The 24,207-nt window shown below is 35.9% G+C and overlaps 1 protein-coding gene across 1 annotated transcript; it reads right to left on the bottom strand.

The window, feature by feature from the left end:
* Positions 1-2,014: 2,014 nt before the first annotated feature.
* RGS21 (regulator of G protein signaling 21) lies at positions 2,015-23,990 on the bottom strand. The gene is made up of 4 exons (XM_070602503.1): positions 23,980-23,990; positions 19,593-19,669; positions 15,690-15,856; positions 2,015-2,218 (listed from the first exon to the last, which is right to left on the bottom strand). The coding sequence occupies exons 1-4, from the start codon at positions 23,988-23,990 to the stop codon at positions 2,015-2,017; spliced, it is 459 nt and encodes a 152-aa protein (XP_070458604.1).
* Between the last annotated feature and the right edge of the window lie 217 nt (positions 23,991-24,207).

Genomic DNA, 24,207 nt, shown 5'->3' with positions numbered 1-24,207 from the left:
CAAAATTGTTTTTATTCCCCAAACCTGCATTTAGTTTTCTTTTCTGTCCTATAAATTTGGAAAACCTATAATTATAGTTTGGGGTGGGGAGTGAGTTGAGGAGGCGGGAGGAAAAGATTGCTATTGAGGGTCTTTGGTTGGGATCTATCTGAGGTCATTTAACATCCAATTTTTCAACGAATCACTTTGACACCTACGGTATTTTTAGCCAGTGACAGTCATCTCCTGCTTCTAGGTGGGGAAGGTTTGACTTGGGGCTTCCTGTGCATCATTGGAGAATACTTCAGAGGCCGTGATTAGACGTGAAGTCTTACCCTATGATAACAAGAAGGAAGTTGCAAACTGACTGTAACAGGACAACTTGAACATTCAGTGAAAGGAACAGTGCCTGAATATTTGAGGATTAGTAGGAATTTAGATTCCCAGGCCTCAGTACACTTCTGACTGGGGAGGAGACGACCCGGCCGCTCACGGTGAGCTGGTGTGGCATCATGGGAAAAGCATGGTGCTTACCAGCTCGGCCGCTTACCAGCTGTGTGAACTTCGGAAATAACTGAGATCTTGTTTTTTTCATATCTAAAAGGAGGAATGTGATTTTAATTTCTAAATTTCCTTCTCTCTTTTAAAGTGTTCTTCATCTGCGGGAATAATTTTAAAATTTCCTATTTAAATAGAGACTAAATTAAGGTTGGAACCTTCCGAATAAATGCTGAAAAGTATATGGCTATTTTCCAGTAAGTGCACCTTCACTTCTGTTTGTATGATGGCTTCCTTTAAAGAATTTGCAAGTGTGTAGGGAATATACTATTTACATGTGCTTAAATGTTTATTTTTCATGACAAAGGGGACACAAAATTTTGTCTATCAAATGAATAGTTTTTGGAAACAGAATAAGTCAGGTTATTTTTCCTCCATTTTTTAATGTTCAAATAACCTCCAAAGTAGAGATACCAACAAAGATGAATAAATCTGTGCAAACAAAATGGAATCATGGAAGATCTGTTGAATCTTTATAGCTTCTCATATTGACATGAAATTATTCATACTTATCACAGGCCATTTACTTATGGAAAGACATAATTTTAGGAGCATCTCAAAATAAATGCATTTTAAAAATGTCTTTGAGTTTTATAAACAAGTTTCAGTGCTGAAGGAGTGAATGGATATTTAACTCCACGCTTATTTGGGTAGATAATGTTGCAAATATTTTTGGTTTTATGGGACAATCACTGTCATACAGTCCATCATATAAGGACTTATCCATGTTTCTCATTCCTCCTCTTGCCTTTATATTCTTATTAATTTAAGAAAATCAATCTTCCCCACCCTCAAGGCCCTTACCACACATGGCTATGTGAAGCCATTGAATTAAACTGATATATTTTGACAAAGTTTGCTCAACAGTGTTATTAGCCACACATATATGTCTAAATGAGCATGCATTCTTGCAATTTTTCTTTTTAATTAATCTGAGGGCCATAGCATTTTAGATAACCACCACATTAATATGTAGCAGATCCTGGCTGAAAAGAAATTGTTGAACACACTAGATGGAAGGTTATGTTTTGGTTCAGAATTTCTCTTTTTACAGAAGTGACGGTTTGAATAATGCAAATGGTGTTTAAAATCATGTATATGACACTAAACGTGCTCCCATTCAGCAACATGAAGATCTATGGTTCGCTGAATCCATAATATTGTAAGAATATCCACTTGTGGTTTAAGAGGCCATTGTATCTCTATAAACTCCCCGTGTACTCTGCCAGTAGAAGATTTTTAAGTACCTGATAAAATGAATAAATTCTAAACAAATGATTTAGAAATTCAGACTTCATATATAAAAAAGTATTTTTCTGTTAGAATAAAAAACTGTTTTCTAAACTCTAAAAAAAATATCGTGTTTGTATATTTAAAACATTTTAGCCCTGAAGTAATGTGATTAAGAGTTGATCTCTCCCATTTGCTTGTTTTCTCCTAAATTATAACCTGATTATTAGTTTATCATTGACATTCTTTACAAGAAAGGGAGCCATTTTTTATGATTTCCAACCTGTTTGCTATTTACCAGTTTCTTATAAATCTCTGACTTTAGAAATCGAGGAAAGGAATCCTTGGCCATGAGACTGTAGATCAACTTCTGAGCCTCATCGAAGCATTTGAGAGTTGGTTCTGCAATATTCTTTGAGATGAGGTCTCTGGTACTGAAGTCAATGTTAATCTGTGGAAATAAATTTGCATATCATTAGATTAGTTTAATCAAAGTGTACACCGTTTATACAGATGGTGGCTACACATGTTATTTGAATTTTTTTAAACACAGTTAATCTGATGCAAAACAGCGGAAAGGTCATGCGTTCATTTTCTGGAATGCAGAACACATGCTTGGTTTAATTATTTTTCCTAGGCTCACAGGGTTGGCATTGACAGAGAACAGAGGTCAAGCCTTACTTCGAGATTATAAAAAAATGGCAAATTGAAAAGGCAAACAAGATATTTTATGATTTTAAATTTCTTTTCCCACCCACCCTTTATTTTTTTTCCCAGTACTTTGACCTTAATACCTAAAATGTGCTTTCCACAGGCAGAACAATAACTAGAATTTTCTAGGTTAGCTTCCAGCAATCCATTCCCATTCTCCATACCTCCCTGTTTTGTTTCCCACAATGTTGTAAATTTTTTTTTTTTTTTTTGGTGAGGAAGATTTTCCCTGAGCTAACATCTGTTGCCAATCTTCCTCTTTTTGTATGTGGGCCACCACCACAGGATGGCCACTGATCAGTGGTGTAGGTCCTCAGTCGGGTACCAAACCTGGGCTGCGGACATAGAGTGTGCCAAACTAGGCCTTGGGGGGCTGGCTCCCACCATGTTGCTTTTCATTCTAATCTGTATTTCCTTTTGTTTGCCAAAATGGACCAAATAATACCTCCCTCTTCACCCATCCCTATACCCCCACAGAACATGCATATCTAGTTGCCCCTTGGTATCCATGGGGGACTGGTTCCAGGACCCCCAGATTCCAAAATCTGCAGATGCTAAAGTCCCTCATATAAAATGACATAGTATTTGCATATGACCTATACATATCCTCCCGTATATTTTAAATCTTCTCCAGATGATCTATTATTTTGGAACACATACCATTCACCTGCAAATATGTAAAATGCCCTAAACCTTCTTTTGGAGATAGTTGTCCAACTCTACACATGTTCCAGGATATATTCTGAGAAGCAGAAAATTTCCTATCCAAGCTGTTTAACTTAAACTGAAAATATTCATGAAATGCCAAAGAGAGCTGAATCTTAAAATTAAAAGCTCACCAAAAGTAGGTGCTATAGTAGGTTTTTTTCATCATTCTATTTTCTGGCACTTAGCAGAATATCTGCCATCTAATAGGCAATCAATAAATATTTGTTGAATAGAATTAAAATGTCTCTTCACAAAATGAGGGAGACTGTAACAGTGCCAGAATTTTCGAATCTAGTGAAAGGAAGACTATACATGAAAATTTATGCTTATTGAATTGAAGTTAAAATATAGGTGGACAGCTCCACACTCAGATCTCCCCAGCTACTTACTTGCTATTCATGTGAGTAAGACAAATTCTCTCTTTTCCTTTAATCTTTGATTTCCATGGTATAAAAGAGAATAGTAATAGCATCTATCTTAAAGGACCAAATGAGCTAAGTAATATAAAATGATTTTAATATTACTATTCTAGGAAGAAGAAAAGAAGAAAAAAATTTTAATTTGAAAAGACTCATCCAAAGGCCACTATTTGTTCCCAGATCTTTTCTTTCTTTAGCGATTTCAGCTGCTCAGTGATCCCAGACTCCATCCGCACTTTTATTTCTTTGATCATCCTCTTAAGTGCTCCATGAAAGTTCCAGATCAAATGCTACAACTCCCTTGAAAGTCTCAAAAGCTGGAATCAGTTTCTGCTTCTTTACATAGGAAGATGGGGGAGGCAGTGCAAAGACTTTGAGATAATTTTGAAATCTGTGCTCTAACACTTACAACCTTGGTGACCTGGGTGAGTTACTTTAATATTTCTGAGCTCTGATTCCTCGTCCTTAAGCTAGGTGGTTCTTGACTGAGTTATTAGAAGAGTTAAAGTGAGATGATCCATCCATTCATCGATCCCACAAATATTTATCAGTTTCTATTATGTGCCAAATACTTTCCATATTTAGGGGAAGATAACCAACAACTAAACAAATAGTAGTAGTTTAGATTTAAACTTGAAGGATGAGAAGAAGCCAGTCCTCTAAAAGTTTGGGGAAAAGCATTTCTGGCAGAAAAAAGTAAGAAATGCAGAGTCTCTGATACAAAAAAGAACTTGTTATGTTCTGAAGGGTCACTATGCCGGGATGGCTAGAGTGTAGGGTGTGAGAAGAAAGTTCCTGTGATGAACTTGGAGGAGGAGATATGGGCCAAGTCTCATAGGGTTTATCTGCAGAGGTAACGACTTATTTTTCTACTAGAAGCAATAGAAAGACACTGAAGGGTTTTGAGCAGGAAAGAGGCGTGATAAGGCGTTATGAACCCAGCATAGGGCCTGCCTCACAGTGGGACTCAGTGAAGAGTGGCTGTTACCAAGATCTTGCAGTGGTTTTAAACATCTAGCATAGTCTGTTTCATAAATCCCATCTTGTGTCGTGGGGATATGAGAATATAGGATGCCTGTTTCCTCCTTCCACTGTGCCGTTAATTCTTTAATGGCATCATCTGTAATTTGTTTAACTTTACAGCCGCCATAATGGTAAATATAGTAACCTAACTCATTTAGGCATTCATTCATTGGGTGAGCGTTCACTGGCAGCAGGGCCGATGTGTGCCTGGTGCAGAGTGGTGACTTATTATTATTTTAATCAGCCCTGAACACCTGCAATAACTCCCCATTCCCTTTTTAAAAAACCCAAAGCTCTGATCTTGGCATTCGTGGCCTTTGCAATGTGTTACCAACTGATACACTTTTTCTCTTCTATGGATGCTCTGTACTCCCACCAAGCTAGACACTCCCCCTCAAACTTCTTGTAATTTTGCCACCTATGAACATTTTTCCACACCATCCCAGGCTAGCTGAAAGTCACTCCTTTTCACCTAAGTCTGCTACAATCTTTTATGTCCTTAAGGCTACATTCAAATACTGTCTACCTTGTGAAGTTTACTTGTGGCTATTTTCCACTTCTGACCTCTCAAAGGACTTTGAGTTACTTAGACGATATTTACATTTTGCGCATCCCTCGCTATGCCTTACATAATGTAAGGACCCAATAATCTGTGCTGTATAAATAAAGTGAAAACTCTTTCTACATTTGTTAACAATCATGTTTAAATTTTAAAGAGAACTATTCCTTTCAACATAATATTGATGATTAATATTCTTTATTGAAATGCAATAAGCTTGTACTTCGGACGGATCCCTCTTATTTTCCTGACTTGCCTGTTTGCCTGTCAAGAAACTGCCAACATTAGCTATTGATAGCTGAGTGATAAGCAGATATACTGTTCCCAGGAGATAATCAGTAGTCTTATGAAGCTGAGCCTTGGCAATTCAGCTTAATGTCAGTGACAAAACATCACACCCACATGTTTGTGTGTCATTATTTTTCTCCAAGTTGCTCAAATTTAAAACATAGGAATTGCCTCTGGTGCCACTCTTTTCTCTGATCTTTTATGAGAGAAAATATAACAAATATATATATTTTTCCTCGTTCACTTTTTATTTTGTAATTTCACAATGGTCTTATTCATTCTCACTCCTATCTCTGCAGTTTAGGCTTTTGTAACCTAATCTCTTCCCTGAACTCAGGAACTTACCGCTAATCTTATACCTCTTCTTACAATGTCTTTCCCTTCTGAACACGTGGACAGCCTTACTATATCAGTTTCACCAAAATATCACTTTCATGGTGCGAATATTCAGCTGAAAACCCATTATTTTCTATAACATAAAATTTAAGCATCTTACTCTGCATTTGAGCTTCCTCATAGTCGGACTTCAATGTGTTTCTTCACACTGATCTCCTACTTGCCCTTAGTGGTACCCATGGAGCTGGTCTACTCTGTTCTCAAAGTGAATCTTGTACCTAAAGCCCTTGTTTATGCTGTTCCATCATCTAACGTCCCTCTCGCCCCCACAATTTTATTCTGTACAGATTGTCCTCATCCCTTCTGATTTAGCTGAAGCTGAATATCCTCCGAGAAGCCTTCCTTGGCCACAGAAGGAAAATCACTGTAATTTCCTTATCATTATCCGTTATTTTGATTTAAAAATCTTAAGAAATTTGATTTCTTGCTTAAGCAGATTTGGATTCAAAGGCCTCTATTAATGTTAAGTATTCAATCTGATTATCAGAGAAAGAAGATTTGTCACTACAAAGGGAATTCAATAGTTCATGAGATGAAATTCACCTGTCTTTTATGTGCTTTTACGTATTTATTTCATTAATTCCTTTTTTCTCTACATGTCTCTCAAAATATGAGCAGAGCAGATGTACATTCCCCAAGTTCTGTCCCAAGTTTTCTTGGTGACTACGTCTTCTCCTATGGCAAAATATTTGAGCAATGGCATTACCTCTAAAATAATCGTATGGATATTTAAAGATGATTATTTTTACTATACATAATAGTAGTTCATATTTATTGAATATTAGTACTGATATGCTAAGTCTTTATATGGCCACTTTATGTCATACAAACACAACTGTAACATGAATAGTATTATTATCCCTATTTTTCTGGAAAAAATAACATGTATCTGAAAAAGTATGTATTTTATTTGTACTCATTCCTGGGGTTTATTCATTTAAAGCATTTTATTGGGTGGGTGCTTAGGAATTGTCCTAGGATCTGAAGATATAAAGATGATTAAGATGAAGAGTCAATCAAGAAGTCAGATTTTGAAAAAAGCAATCCAGAAGAAAAAATATGGTTACTGAATGAAATGAGATTTTAAGCTGATCTTTGAAGTATTATTATGAAATTATAAGATTAAGGAAGGGACTTGCACATTAAGGGTAAACTGAAGAAAGTCCATTGGGTTTTCAGGGGAAGAAAGGCAAGACCCTGCAGAAGCATGAAGTTTCCAGATCATACAGGACCTTGTAGGTCTTGTTAAGGAAGTTTTACGTAACCTGAGAGCAATGGGGAGAATTTTAAGGAAGGGACTGATGTAAATACCAGTTTGAAAAAGGATGTCACTGGCTGTCACGTGGTGTAGTAGCTGCATGTGGATAAAGGGAAGAAAAATTAGGAAACCATACCAGGAGTTCAGGTGAGCCGTGATGGTGAACTAGGCTGGGTAACATCAAAGGAAATGAAGGGAAATGCACAGATCTCAAAGCTATTTAGAAAGTAGAATGGATAGAACTTGTGGTTGAAAGGATATGAGCCGGGACGAGGGACAAAATCTTTAAGAATGACGGGATTTTAGAAATATTCTGAAGAATGAGCTGACAAAGCTCTGATGGACTGGATATGGTATACAAGGTATTACGCCTAATATTTTCACTTTTTTCCTGATACTGACATTTCCGAAGAGAAGAGAAGAATTAAGGATGACTACCACTTATTTAGCTGGAGCAAATAGAAGAACTGAGTTACCATTATCTGAGAGGAGAGACTCAGGTAGAAGAAAGTTTTGAGGAGAAAATCAGGACACAGATTGGAATTTGTTAAGTTTGAGGTGCCCTTTTAAAGCTATAAGATTGGAAGACATCACCAGGGGAGCGAGTGTAAGCAGAAAGTAAATGAAGACCACCTCCCCTCAGCATAGTGTGTGTTGGATTATGAGTAGGAACAGCAAAAGAAATTGTTTAAAGCAGTCAGTAAAAGAGAAGGAAATCAAATACTAGAAGCCAATTGAAGATAATGTTTCAATTAAGAGAGGGTGACCAATTTTGTTAAATTCCCAAGAAGTCAGTTCGGGTGAGGTTTGAGGATAGTCTACCAAAAGTATTTTGTTTTCTCAACTTCCTTGAAATTTCAGCATCGGGAAAAAAGTGAAATTATTAGGCCTGATACATATTTTGATGCATAAATTCTTTCAATATAATCACTTCTGGGCATAAGTCTGTGAACTGTACCCCTACCTGTGCGCTCATTTCAAATTTGATTTTTGGTTGGGTTCTACCAGAAGACACATGGATAAATTTCCATCTCATAAATTAAGACAGAGGAGATGTTGAGCTTGGAGCAGACTGAAGGTGGGACCCTATCAGGAGCTGACTCTCTAGAGATGCAGACTTTTCAATTACGTGACCTTGAGGCACTCCTGAACTGCTTGGGAGTTACAGAGAAAATTAAACTTTACTGAGCATCTCAAACCAGTAGGTGCAGAGCATGGGCTGAACACTGTATCAACTGATGAAATCAACAGATAATAAATAGATTGATACTATTTTCTGATACAAAGAGTCACTTGCAGAGCCAGCCCTGATGGCCTCATGGTTAAAGTCTGGCGCTCACCACTCTGGCGGCCCAGGTTCGTTTCCCAGCCGTGGAACCACACCACCCGTCAGTCGGTAGCCATGCTGTGGTGGCAACTCACATAGAAGAACTAGAAGGGCTTACAATTAGGATATACAACCATGCACCGGGCTTTGGGGAGGAGGAAAAGAGGGTCACCGTTAATTTCTTTCGTATCGACACTTTTGTTTTAAGGACTCTGAGAAATACCATACTTTATTTGCTTACTTTTCAAAAGGCCACAAATTATCTCAGCTATCTGGGACCACTGCACTGCCAATCTCAGACAACAAGATGTAGGATTGTGATTCTAATGGATTGACAGCTGAGATGTCATCACAACTGTTTAGAGGCTTTTAAATCCTGTCAACTTTGAAAAGGCCTTGACACAGCTGACATTGACAACAACCCGTTGCATTAAAGTGACTGTCTTCTGAATAAGCTTTGTAGTAGTTGAAAAACAATTTTATTATAAAGATCCAGGATATTTTAATCCTCGTGTGATGGTGTCAGCTGCAAGTTAGGCGAGCCAAATTCCTCTTTCACATCAGCAGATTTCGATTCTTTTGGCTTGCCACAAATTATTTTAACAGGAAGAATACATTTTAAAGTGTACCTTTTGGCTTTCCTGTGACCCTAAATGCGCTTTCTATATTTTTACATAATTTGAATGAAAAGTTTCCAATTGTGCTCTCACATTCAAATTAGACAGGCTTTCCTCATTTAGAATGGATAGTGTAGCAGGAGACTGTCATCATGCAAAGGGTGTGCATATGTATATGCCTTACTAAAATGAAGCAGGCAGTGTCTCATTCACAACAGAGCTTCAAAATCACTATTCAAATGAAAGCCGCCTATAATCATGTTTTTGGTTCCATAATTCGATTTAATCACCACTAACACCTCTCCTATTACTTCATGTTTGGCATCATTAAAGGCGAATGAATATCCTGAAACATATTCTCAAGGGTGGCTATTAAAGTTGAGAATAACAAAGTTTGTAACATCTAGAAGGAATTGTCCCTGCACAGGATTGTGTCCTTTTATTATTCTTGATTTTAGAGACAGAAATAGATGACACATGTTGGAAGGCTGTACTAACACATTAAATTGGGCAAAAGAAATGAAAGAAATCATAATGTATAAAACCATAATGTATACCGATTGCTAAAAATAGATGTACATAAGCAAAAAAATCTAGAGCAGCTAAAAGGGAGTCAGATCGACTGTTTCCTTCACTGACCCCAACATGCTCATCCAAGATTAATTTAAGTGGTACAGGGATGTGTGGAAGTTCAAAAAAACACCTGAGCATTTTGTTTTTTGAGTTGAAATGCAGCAATTTTTCAGAGGGCCAAAAGGATACTGCAAATTATTGGAAGAAATACTCCTGCCACTTTTTTTCCTCCTAATGCCGTATTTGAATCTCGGCTTCATAGGTTAGGAAGTTACACAAATTAGAGAGAATATGAGAAAAGAAATAAAGCTTTTGACAGAAAGGAAGAAAGACTCTATGTGACAGGATAACGTTATATTTTTGCCTTTAGCATAAACATCAAGCTTCCCAGGCTGTGTCATGAACGTTTAAAATAAGGAGTAGATCCCGAGAAAGGAATTCGAAATTTCGAGCTTGGCTGTAGAACTCCCTGCTCATGATATGTGTATCTTAATGCAGGGTTCATCATTTTGTCTCTAAGGTCGGTTCATTTTTCACCTATACCGTGTGGATGGTTGTAATACCTCCCAAAGATGGTGAATGTGATGAGCGAATGAAATGACCCACGTAAAAGCACTGTGCAGACGTTGCTGACAGTTTCTCCAGCTCTGCTTTTCTTTCTTTCCTTTCCTTCCTCCTTCTTCCTCTCCCTTGCCCCGCTCCTCTTCCTCCTTCATTTTCTTCTCTGTCTCTCTTTCATTTTAAGACAGCTCTTTACTTTAAGATGAAATAAATAAGGATGCGGAAATCACTGGGATCCAGGAAGTGGAGCTACCTCAATTTACCCTCTGAGACACACAGTCCTTGGCTTCTTTTTTACTGGACTAGCCTTCTAGGCACTGGCTGGTCCTTTGCTCGGCTCATCTTCCTCCTCCTCTCCTATGCTGCCCTCCTCCCATTTTCTCTTATTTCCCTCTGTACTCAAACTTCTGGCCAAAGCTTACTAATTACTTCTTTTGGGATATATTTCCTGGTCCCCTAGATGTGGATTTTCCTGTTGCATGCAACCACATCACTTGTATTTTCCTATCATGACAATCATGAAAGTTTAGTGTAATTATTTCTTCACTGGAGTCGTCCCACTAAGATCTTTAGCTTTATCTATTCAGGGCCTCTGACTGTCTTTCTTCTTAGCTGCACCAGCATGGTGTTCACCAAATAATAGACACTTCACGACTGATTAGGGTGGAAAAACTTAGGATATTCATAAATAAGCAAACATTATGTCTGGAGATGGTTCTATAGTTGGCCAGCACTGTTGGTAAGTAGCAACTTGTGGGGCCGGACTAAGACTCAAAATAACATCAACACATTGGGAAAGTGGCCCCTGAAAATGCAAAGAAAAAACATGAATATAAAATGGAGAACGTCAAATTGGCATTATAGCAATACCAGGAAACGCCTCTAGATCCCATTTTCATGGGCTTCTCGCTACAATAATTTATATGTCTCTTTCTTCCCTTAAGACTCAGTTTAAAACCAACCTTGTTTAAAATAAAGGCCTTGTCTCCACATCCTGTCTCACTACTATTCACTCATTACATCTTCTTAGGTATAATGCCAGCAATTTCATTCGTTACATTTTTTTTTGCGCTTAATCATTTGTTGCTTTGAGAATTTTTCCTAATTCTACAAATTTCAGTTTTTAAGCCAACTAGATTGAATGTTTCTTTTGAGCCAAACCATAGTTTTGACCTATTTTATTTTCTTGCATTTCCTTATCGAGCTGTCTAGTTCACACAACACATTGTATTACTTCCACGTGTTTACTGTCTGTTCTTCTACCTCGACTGAGCTTCCTTCCACGGAGGGAGCTTATCTTATGAGGAAGTGAATAGTAGGCACAGAATAAGCATTTATTGATGTGAAATAAAATGTCGATAAATAATATTGTATTGCATTAAAAATAAAAGCAAAAACCCAGACATAGATATTAAAAAGTGTCCTGCACAGATCCATTAAGATACCTTCTCCCTTGTGAACATAGTTTCTTCTTTGTTTTATGGGTTATGGTGTTCTCATATTTAGTAAATACATTTAAGAATTAAATATTTTTGTACTCATATTTTTCACTTAATAAACTGCCAATGTATTTGTTCTGGGATTAGTGGTAATATGAAGTTGAATTTATATAATTTTTAAACATTACACAGTGGTATGATTTGGAAAATTTTCTAATCTCATAGAATGACAATCAACTTAAACAATTTTCTCTTTAATCGCATATTTTCTATCCTGACTCATTTTATTTTCAACATAAGGGAACAATGATATAAATACAATTTATATAAATGTTATAAATATAATAAATATTTAAATCATGTCAGTGTCTTAGCTGAATATGAAAATACTATTTAAAATTTTTAAAGATTTATATTCTCCTGAAACCAAGTATTATTTTCTTGAAAATTTCCAAATATTATGAAATTCACAGTCAAATTGAAGGGAGAATAATACAAGTTTAAGAAATCGTTTCTCTTTGCCAGTCACAGGTTCTTACTGTGCAAAGTAGAGACACTTTAAAAAATATACTTCTTGTGTAATAATTTTCTCATTTTCAAATCACTTAGTCAAAACACCTGCCTCGCACTTATTTTTTTCTGCAATATTTTCTCCTGAAACTATCTGGGTACAATCCATTCAATGAGTAGCTCTTTTGATCTGAAACTGGTGATTTGCTAACATATTTTTACAACACGTTCTTGTAGGTACATATGTCAAGTTTTTTAAAGTTGCTTGTCTTCAGACGTTCTTGGAAGTTACTTAATGGTTGTTTTCAAGTTGATTTAATAGCACCGATATTGACTTCTTTAAAGAAAGAAAGGGACTAGAATTTCTTAAAAACTGTTCTGTGTGGTGCAAACCCTAGATACATGATCTCATTCATCATTCTCATCTGTCCTGTGTGCTGTTGTATGCTTTTTTTATAGATGTATTTTTAGAGGAGGAACTGAGGCTCTGAGAGATGAAATAGTTTACCAGAAGATTACAAGATTTGAATTTAGATCTATGTATCTCCAAACTTTAGGTTCTCCACTATATCACACTAACTTTATTAGTGTGCAAGCCAGAAAGAAGGTAACACCGAAGGGAGAGCATGTAAAGTCTGATTGCAATTATTGTCATCTCTCATAGATACCGGAAAGTTCTATTTTTGTGTGTAGTCTTTGCCTATTAGAACAGGAAACCAAGAATCATTAGTAATGTCAATTTGGAGACAGGGATCATTTATAAGTTTAGCATAGTCTAATTGTAAATCATCTAATTGCATCAATTAAAAATTATTAAGTTATGCTAGCAATTTTATAGATGAGGAAAGAAAGACACAAGAAATTGAAAAGAAAGTAAACAGGGCTTAATAGGCATCTGGATAATATGGCCTTGTCATTGTTCTTTATTTTAGGATTTTCTACCAAGCAAATTGGTTAGAATTTTCATTCTTTATAAGAGTCCATTCTACAACTGTAATTGAATATAGAAAAATGTGGAATATTCTCCTACGAATCTCATTCTTGAATTAATTTTCTACTTACGAAAATCCTATTTTCCAAGCTCCATTTCAAATATATCGCCTTGCTGATTAAGTCTGTCTACTAGATAGATCTAGAACACTTCCCACCCTTTCTTTATCTCTGCTGCTCCCTATCCAGCCTCATCCCCTACTCCTCTTCAGCAATATCAAAATGCTTGTAATTTCCAGAAAACACTAAGGAGCTTTGTACCTCCGTGCTATACCACTGCGCCTTCAGTTTGAAATATTCTTTCTTCATTTGCTCTCGTGATAAATATGACCTATTTTTCATGACATACCTTTTTCATGTTTGAACCACCCTGCAAAGCCACCCTTTAACACTCCGGGTACATTTAATCACTCCTTCCCATTGTGCTAGTGACGAACTTTAAGGGTGGTTTTATTATTACATTGCCTGTGGTGTATTTGACTGATTTGATTACGTGTCAATCTCTCCTTCTGCTCTGTGACTTCATTGTGGGGACAGGCACTTAAAAAATCAGTTTAATAAATCAACATACTAACAGTTGTAATGTATTTAACACATCACTGATAGACTATAGAGAGCTTCAAAATTACTAGTGCAGACCACAATTGGTATAAAATATAGGAGGCAAATGCCCTTTAGTAATTTGAATTGGAAACAATTAATGGCAAACAATAGGCAAGATAACGACTATTTCAATAGTGTATATATATATATATGTATACTTTTTTCAATGAATTTTGTCATATCCGCTAATAACATTTTTAGACACTTCAAGGAGACAAGGTAATCTATACCTCGAAAAGCAGCCATAAATTTAATTATATTTTAATTCGTCAAAATTAATTAGATGAGCAAATTATAAAAAGCTATAAAAGTTTTATATCCTAAAATAATAACTGGAGTATTTATTTAAATTATTACCATCTAAATTTATTTTGGAAGGAAAGATTAGGAAAATAAACAACCCTATTTTGTCAAAATTGATAATTTATTATATATTGTAAGTTTGAATTCAGATATAATGAAAAGATTGCGTTTCTTATTAGAAGATTTCTCATACGTAATGTTTGAGAATGTTACCCCAAAATAATCACTATTAATTAAATGGACTCACAAAGAAGAGAAAAACTTGGCTTTCAAACCAATATCACAATAAATAGGATATCTTTAGAGTTTCTTTCAAGGCCTTTTAGGGAATGACCCATTAATCAACGTGACAAATCTTATATACTACATTTTCAATTTTCCAGAATTATTTATTGATTCTTAGATGGCGACTGGGAAATGAATGTTGAAAGAGCTCCATGGGAGTTCCAGTTCTTTTCTCTTCCCTCTGTGAATTGCAGGCCATGCTTCGGTGGTTCATATGTCTGTGATGTTATTCTGGGCCAATATAGGCTGCAGTAATTAGCATCTGTCTAAAAGTTGAACTACTGATATGGCAACTTTATGCCTTAGATTTTCCGAAAGTGTTTGTATTTCATCTATTCTGTCCTTTGCCTCCATAAGTACAACAACCCTTCTCACCCCATGAGTCCTAATTTTGGATCAGAAATACGATAACTGTCACCTATGAGGATATTGGTATTTCACCTCCGTAGGAAAGATTATGTGCTAGTAGATTATGTTTTTACTAGTTGTTTAATGTAGGTGGCTTCTTGTTTGCTACTTTTTATTAAAACTCTTTTCTTATGTGATATATTCAGTGAGGAATTAAAACGGATTTAGAAACAAATTGCTTGAACTTTAAAGTTAAACATTATGCGAAGTATGCGCAGATGATGATAGTTTGGGTTCTGGAAATTACATCAAATATAAGTGAAATGTTACACACATAAACTTTTTGAGGGCTATTATCAGTCATTCTAGGTTCTTCTCTAAGGTCTTTTCTATTTACCTGATCTTAAAGCAGCACAGGTGGGTCCTGACCACTGGAGACAATGCCTCACACCTTTGGCTCATTTTCACCATCAAAGAAATAAAGGTAAGCAAATTCTTCTTTTGGAAAATAAGACATTATTACGTGCCATAATATAAACCTCCAAAATATTAAAAGTGAAGAATTTGTGCTGTTGGTTAGTAGTTATTTTTCCCCTACATATTATTTTTTAAAAATTTTATTCAAGGATTTTTTCCACATTGAGCTCCATGGTTTACAAAAGGAAAAACAAAATGAACTCGAAATCCAGCAGTACATTTAAGCAGGATTTCTGCAGGGTAAACTTTTGAGCTACTTAATTTGGGATAGTAGACGCTATTTTTCAAGAACCTACATGTTGTGCTAAGAATAAAAAATATTGGTCCGGCACACAGTAGGTGTTGAAAAATATTGTCTGAATCTCTGGAAGACAGAGGAGCATCTTAAGGAACTTCTATTGGAGTTTACCGACATTTTCTATTGGAATAAATAACGATAATTTGATTTCTCTTTACACAGAGTGTCTTTAATTGGAAGCAGATTTGCTAGGAGATGAATATTCACTCTCCCGGGACGTTTGACTCACCTCTTTAGGTGCATCAGCTTCAATGAATTCCGAATAAATCATCCTGGCCTTAGAAGCAATTTTTTCTGCACTTTCTGTTTTCTTGAAGTCTTCACAGGCAAGCCAGAACTCAACATTTTCTTCACTGAACTCTGATTTTAGAAATGTTCGGAAAGCATCTAGACCAGCTATAAAATATAGAAGATAAATTACGTGTATCACACAGTGCGGTAATATGACCAAAATGAGTACAGTGTATCGTGTGAGCATTTATTGAGTATTCAGCAACAAATATTTATTATCCCTCTAAATGTAACATTTCCACTTTAGTTTGTAACTTTAGAAGCCTTGTTTTTGGATCAGTGATCATTAATATAAAATATTGTATCGATGTTTCTACAGTTCACCCCATTAATAAAGAAAACCTGTACTTTTTCTTTCTAGATCTGTAAAATCTAGGAGTTATTTTTAGGAGAAAGTCTTCATGGCAGTTACTTCACAGGAAACCCCATGGACTTTGCCTTTCCGATCCATTGCACCAAACCCAGGTCAAGTTAATGATGTACTAACTTCTGAGTAAGGATGTCTTTGTTGCTACGAGTTGATGAGATACGATTTGGCGCTAAGGAGTTAGTTTGTGTTGGTTTGGGTTCAAGCAAAGCAAAAATGGCTGGCATGCGTTAGTCTGGGGTGAATATATTGGCCAACTATAATCTTTAAACCAAGAAAGTAACTAGCAAGATATTCGATGTGAACACTTCTCCTCTAAATGGGGTGATAGGCAATTGTAATTCGATAAGGCAAATAAAGGGGCTTTTTCCCAATGTTCCCTTAAGCAAAACACTGGTGCCTTCCATTTTCCCTCTTGGTACCTGCTCTGACTCAGGGTATGTATGGTGTTTTCTTCCTGCTCCCTGGTATTCTGCTGAGCATGCATTTCTCCAGAAACTTTAGACCAGGGACTGCAAAGGAGCCCACTTACTTGCAGGCTTATTTACTTTAGCTTGACTATTATATGCATTATTTTAAATGAATAACAGCTGGTAGAGCTTACAGCCTGGGATTCCCATAGGTCTCACCTCTCCCCATTATCTTTCAGCCAAATTTACACATTTATTATTCCTTGCTCTCATAGATAATCGAGTTTGTGACCACCTGTTTAGACCCTTCCTTTCTCTATTTTCCTCATCAAAGTGTGCTCTGAAATATCCTTCTTTGGTATACCTGGAGCTCATTCGAGAAGGTAATTAATTCTTGCTAAATATTTTCGGGCTGAGGATGGTTCAGAGCATGCTTCTAGTTAGACAGCAGGTTAGGAAGATCATGACCAGATTTCCACAGTTCAATGAACTAAGCTAGTCCCTTAAGTTCGTGTGACTCAGTTTCCAAGTATGCACCCTTCTGACGGCGGTATCTCTTTATAAGTGAGACTGCCTCTCTCTGAGGAGGAAAACACACATCGGAGCCTTTGCCACTCAGAGGATTTGCCTTCCAAAATGGGGGTGGCATTCTCCTTCACCTGCCATGAGGCCTCCTTTGCATGTGCACAAAGCAGCTCTTCCCTGACAGCATGCTCCGGGAGCTTCAAGTCCCAAAGGAGGGACAAATAAGTTTATGGAGGATCAGGAAAGAGAAACTTGACTAGAAAAAAAGCCCTTCCTGCAGGTAGGAAGCAAAGTGAAACATAGTGAGAGAAATGGAAAAAGACTTCGTGGAACAGGATTAAAGGGTCTACAAACACTGGATTCAAAATAGATTTATCAACGTTTTTTCTGTTGTTCGAAATGGAGTTGAAATAACAAGTCATTGCAAAAGGTTATCAAGTACCAATTAAAATTCTCTGTAGAAATATTGGAGAGGGTGGATGTCACTAATACGTGAGCACTATAAAAAATTCAATTAACTGCACATTTCTTGTGTTTAAAAATACATCCAAGAAGCTTCTGTGACACCAGTTTAGGTTATAAAAATCCTCTTAGTAATACTCAGTTAAAATTTTCCATGTGTTTGGTCCAAACAATGATGAATTTGAGGGGGTCTCAACAGACTTCATGCTAAAACCCATTTTATATAGAGGGTAAAGTATACTTTAAAAATATGGAAAGAATGTTGTAGATTCATGTCTGACAATATTATTTATGTGTCATTAAGGCATATGAAGCTTTCTTCCCGATAAGGATTATCTAAATGCATCCCCGAGAGATGGCAAGTGAGAGATCAAGAGACTGTTAGTATTTTCTCCCATCCTGCAATTTTAATGAAGGGCCATTCCGAGCTAACAATTATAGTCTTCTTTTCTCCTCCCATCACTAGCTTTAGGACACAATGGAACAAAAGAAACAACTGAAATGAGCTAGTTATCTCTGTCTTAGACACACTGTTTTATCAAACTACTCTTTTGTATATACAATTTGAAAGTTCAAAAGATGGCACGTGACTTTGGAATAATATGCTGCATACAATTAAAATCATATTATCTGAGGGCACTCTCTTCAGGATGGAATGGCTACTGGTTAGACTCAACAGGGGCTGACAGATGGAATAAGTCAGAATAGGTGGTGGAACACACACCAATGCCCATGCCCAGCACATGCAAGGCAGGTCCTCAAGCCGACAAAACAATTAGATAGTTTGGTGAGCATAGTGTTAAAAGCATTAAAAGGCTTGTAAGCTATTTCTTTGGAATTATAAAAAGCAAAACCCAAACAGCTGTTCAGATGACTCTGTGACTTTTGTACTTTGTGTGGGCATCAGATATAAAATCCCAGGAGGATGCAGGTCGAAGCATTTGCCTCCGTCACAGCACCTTCCATGTCTCTGCCTTGTGGCGCTGTCCCCTAGAACTCCTCTGCTCTGCAGCCACCACGTTACCAGCTGCAGAAATACTTTCCAAAGGCTCTTGGGAAAACTGACCTGTCCCATTGGTTACAATTTTGATGAAAAAAGACACAACCCATTCAGAACTTACAGTAATGCAATTCCATATCCTTGATGTCCTTAATATAAGTCTTTAATTGGATTCTAGGAGTAATGTGGATTATTTTATATCTGTGCTTCAGGAATTAGCTATTTAAGAAGCATAAAATCAGAATATAATTTCATCTAATTCAATCTAACTTTGCACATGAATAATCAGCTATGAAAAATTTATTCAGCTTTATCATGTTTTAAACTTGTTAAATATTCTGATATTTAATTTATGAATTTAAAATGGAAATGCCATTTGATTAGTATGAACAATACTACATTTTAACATTTTTTATGTACGTCTCTATAGTGTCATTTTTCCCCCACACGAGATAGAACTGCTGCAATACAGGATTATTTGTAACAAAAACAGGAGTTTTAGATATCTTTGTAAATGACCATTTTGTATCAAATTCTGAGATATTTTATTTATAATTGGCCAAAATTACCTTATTGAGCCCACATATCAAATATTAATATATATCTACACACATACATATTAACAAACACACATACATTTAAATATGTTTTTGTATTCCCTAAAAATAAGAATAATTCAGTTGAAATAAATACTTTAAAAACTGTCTTAGCCCACAGGACATGAAAAACAAGCGATTTATTCAAAATTTCAACTTATCAGTAATTTGTGTGTTTCCTTCACCTTTTAACAAAGGTATCATCAAATACATCAAATGATAATAACTCTAAGGAAATGACAAATTTTTCACTTCTGGTGTGGATTTTCTTTTTGTTTTAATGTTTGTAGTTTCTATAATCTTGTCTTATCTTACGCCAATCTAATTCCATTTAGACTCTGGGCCTGTATAAATTTGTGTGATTGTTGGGAATCTTATATTTCAAATATTGATCAAACATATTTTACGTCTGCGACTTTCAGAATTTAACGAACTACTTTCAATTATTGTATTTTCAAATCTGTTATTAGTTGGACCTTACCTTGGTTGGTTAAAAGTGTGTCCATATTTTCACACCATGCCGTCGCTTCTGTTGTTGGTGACCTGTAAAAACAACATCTACCCTTGACAATAGCATTGTGATCTTTTTCTTCTATAACCTATAGTAATATTTGAGTTATGTGTATCTGTTGAATTACATCATTTAAGTGAGCTTTGCACCATTAATCAAACTGCAAACGTCAACAAAAATTACATAATGTTGTCCCACAGTGGATAGCAATAGAAACACAAAGCGTGATGTGATTTGACAGTGTTAATAGTATTTTCAAATTCTTGAATTCTAATAGAGGCACAAGAGAGACATGCTTGTGGTTCTACAGAGCATAGTGAATTTCTTCTCAATTATAAATATATTGTTAAGTTTATGTGGCATTATTCTAGTCTATTCCTGAAAAATTTATCATGATAGTAATAGTGATGAATGAACTATTTTCTAAATTTTCACAGTATACAAAATTATCCATTTCAAAATTATGCATCTCACAAAAGTTGAAAAAAATTTTCGATTAAGGATTTATAACATGTGATGATCTTGAAAATGTCTATTATAGTATTTTGAGAAGTCTTTACCCCACTCTGAGAGAGCCTTTATTTCTCCTTAGACTGGTATGCTTCCAATTCTGGGGTGATTTATTTAGATCTAGGAATCTGTCAGGATAGAATAATATCTTTTCCAAAGCAGTCAAAAAATTTATAGACTTAAGTCTCCTGAGGAAGGTATACTTTTGGGGAAGTGATGTAGAAATAATAAATCAGGGTTAAGATATAAACTTCCTGAGATGCAAGCATATCATGCATTATTCCCCTTAATAGTCAAAGATCCTGATGAATAAGGCCCCATCCATAGAAAGCATCTGCTGCCTAGGAAGAAACCCTTGGATTATGTAGTTGTGATGTGCAAATGACTTAGTTATGAAAGGAATGGTCTAATTTAAGGTTTCTATTAAAATAATCAACAATAAAATAGAATCTCAGCTCTAGTCATTCTTACAAAATTTGATATTTGCATATCAGGGTGACGAATCTTAAATACGTTAATTCAAAGCCATCTCTGTGCTTTTATATTCTATTACTTCCTGTAATTTGCTGCAGTTTTTAGAATTTGCATCGGGATTGATTGTGCTCCCTTCTGCTGTTCCAGTTGTTGTATTTTCGGATAATAATTGGTGTCCTCGTAGAGGACACACACAGGGAACTATGTGACAGGGAATTCATTTTGCCGTCTTTCATTATTTACATTTTCTATCTCAAATTTTCTTCCCCAAGGCTGCGTATCTGATTTTCCCTTTTCCCTTGTTTTCCTAAATCTTGGGAATATAAGATTACCCGTGAAACCCCTTTGAAATGGTTGTTTTTCATTCAAATGGACATTTTACAAGATTTGGGTTGTTCAGTTTCCGTCTTTCATAAATGGAGGATAAGACCCGATTCTAGATTTAATTTTACTTTGAAGAGCTCTTGTGCACTGTAAAACCTGTTACTCTTATAAGCTTATGTTATATTTTATATGACTTAAATATTAGGTCTTGTAGGAATTCTATCAAATAGTGCTAAAATTATCGTGTGATCACTTAAGGTGCACATGTTTAAAAACATTCTCTCTATTCGTAGATTGAGATTTGGTGGTTAGCAGGGTATTCAAATTAGAAGCTACTTAGTACTTGTGGAATGTACGTTAATGAGTAGGACAAAGAGGAGTTATGAGCCCAAGTCTGGCCACATAGTATACCTATTTTGAATGAGGAACAGCCATCACAGAAAAACACTGAGAAATAAAATCCAGGCAGAATCATTCAAGGATAAACATACACTCTGCCATTACTACGTAATTCTCTGATGATGGAATAAATGTTATTTTCTAGCACCAAGAGCAGTGTGTCTGCTGAAAGAAAGATTTGCTGAACATGTAAACAAATAATGAATGAATGACCAAACCCCAAAGAGTGGCAGAGAACAAAGACTTCAATGGAAGTGGTGCAGTGGTTTTCAAGATGCTGGTAGATAACAGTGATAAGGAGGTTATTGAAAGGGGTAGCTGAATTGTACTAGCTTCAAAGGGTGTCCTGGATGAGGAAAGATGCGAAATGATGTGAAAGCATCATCACTGGGAAGCAAGAGACCACAGACCTCACTCTCAGCCTTGAGGTACACGAAATTGGAGATGATGGAGACCGTGCATTCTGAAAGGCATCAAGGAAAGCCATGTCCTTTATGGAGAACCAGGTTTTGCTTAAGCCCAAAGCAAAAGGAATATCCAGGGAAGAACTTACTGAATGTAAAGGAGTCTTTTTGGAATGGAAGTGTTCAAATAAATGGTAGCTATTCTATCTTCATTAATTCAGGAAAACAGTAAAAACAGAAAGAAGAAGGCACAGTATGGAAGATGGTATAGGAACCAAGGGCAAAAAAATTATAATGTTTTGAATTAGAGAGATAGACTAGAATATTATAGATATTCTATAGATATAGAATATTATGGATAATAGAATTAACGGTGCTAGGATATTCTATTATTATTTAAGGACATTGTTATAAAGGGAAAATTTGCCCTTCAACTCTCTGAGGAAATACCCCTGCTGTCTGATAAAGCCTGGAATGCTCTCAGCTCACTGTTTTCTAACCATTTTCAGGTTTGACTTGAAAGGTTCAATTTTGACTACCTGATATGATGGAAGGGTTGGTGGTCATACAGTAGTTACTTTTCAGAAGTTAGGTGAGACGCAACTATTTTAAGGAATAATGTGGTTAACTTGCTGTTCAAGTTTTTAAATTTGGGGTTAATTGTATATTTATGATTCTCTGGGAGAGTAAGTTTCTGCTATCTATGAATAAAATGATGGACGATACTTATAATAGCACTAAAATGCACAAGAATGTATTGAATGCTTGCAATCTATACCACATTGTGCTAAGTGTCTCATATACTTTACCTCATTTAATGTTGCAAATTACACAGTCTCTTTTAATCCCATTTACTAATGAGTCAAGAGACTCAGATGTTAATAACTGGTGCGATATCTCATGTATATTAATGGGCAGAATTAGAATTCAAACAGTGGTGTGTCTGCTTGTAACCCAAATTCTTTTTACACTTCTTCCTGGAATGGATGAGTCAATACACGTATGCTTATACTTTGTTCATGTTTTGGAACATTTATGATAAATACTTTGAAAGTGCTTTTTCTGTAATAGAGTTTTATTGTACTTCACACAAATAGTTCCTCTAAATGATAGCTAAATTGTGGTAATTGGCTACTCAATAGAAAGTTTTCAGAAGACAGAAATTCTTAAATCTTGTACATTATCAAATGAAAATAGGACATTTCTTATGTTAGAGGTGAGTGAGAAACGTTTTATATTTTTAAAAATGCAACGATTAAATGTTAAGAAAGAAATCTATTAAATTAAAATTGGAGGAAAAAAGAGGCTGGTGGATTTAAAAACGTGCTGACTTGTTTGACTTTTACTTGCCATATGTTACCTTAAATACACGAACAATGTGTCACTTTGTCATTTCTCTTTTCTTCTCCCCTTTTATTTGGATTTTAGTTGTAACCGTGTTTTTGTTTGGCTCTTCTCATTTGTGTATTTCTTGTATAATTGTGATGCATAATCAGAATAACTTTTTGTGTGTGTATGATTTGACATGAAAATTCACCATCTATCTGGAGCCAAAATCTCACTTAGCATTTCATGGGGTTTTGGCTGAATTCCTTTCTGTTTCCTTCATTAAGCGAGTGATATCAAGGCCAGCAGTCCCCATATTATGTGTCCGGAGAAGAGCCAGGCCAGATGGGAACTGTGTGAAAGCTACCAGTTATCTTGCTAATTGTGCCAGCTAGAACCAGTTGTATTGCATTAAAAACAGTGGAATCTAACAACTTAGCTGTTCACACTCAATTAGCAGTGTGCTGGAGAATGGGAAATTCAAGCAAGGAGTCCATGTGCTCGAGGAAGTGACAGCTGTTTCCTTACCCAGCACTTAATATCTATTCTCAAATTTCTCAATAAATATTGCAAGAATGAATAATTTTTGCGAGGATCTTCTAGTCTATCTGAGATCGCTAACATTTAATCATTTTGACAAGCTTCCCATAAAAGAGCTCAGTGGTTTTTCTCCACTTTATAACCTTTCTTCATCACAGTAAGTATAGAGAATTAGCAGCCAGAGCAAACCACGAATTTTTGACATGTTTTAGAAATGAAGAAGGAATCAGTACAGAAGAGAGAAAAAATAAATCAGGAAGAAAGACAACAATTAGCATATTTATCATAAATGATGGAAACAAAACATCGAGATGAATGAAGACTCAAGTGTTTCATTTGTACATCTTCTGAGATAAAAATAGCTTTAAACAGCAACTCACTTCACTGGCATTTTTCGTTCCACTGTCTGACTGTCACAGATGATGCCGAATTTCTCTTTCTGACTGATCTTCAAGCTGAAGGTAATGTGACAGCAGGAACATGACAATTAGTATGCAAATACCTATCTCCCGGGTTACAAATTGGCATTCTTTAAATCATGCTATTCTCAGCTTTTTTCATTTTGTTGTTAACTTTTCACTGGTCAAAACACTTAAACTTCTAAGTAA

This window comes from Equus przewalskii, chromosome 31 (genome assembly GCF_037783145.1).
Source record: "Equus przewalskii isolate Varuska chromosome 31, EquPr2, whole genome shotgun sequence".
Lineage (NCBI taxonomy): Eukaryota > Metazoa > Chordata > Mammalia > Perissodactyla > Equidae > Equus > Equus przewalskii.
Note: the sequence above shows the minus strand (reverse complement) of the source record. Positions and strands in the feature narration are given on the sequence as shown.

Coding starts and splice junctions, on each gene's coding strand:
- RGS21 (XM_070602503.1), bottom strand. Junction 15,857..19,592: donor CACACTTTTAACCAACCAAG/GTAAGGTCCAAC, acceptor TATATTTTATAG/CTGGTCTAGATGCTTTCCGA. Junction 2,219..15,689: donor AAGCTGATGCACCTAAAGAG/GTGAGTCAAACG, acceptor TTATTTCCACAG/ATTAACATTGACTTCAGTAC.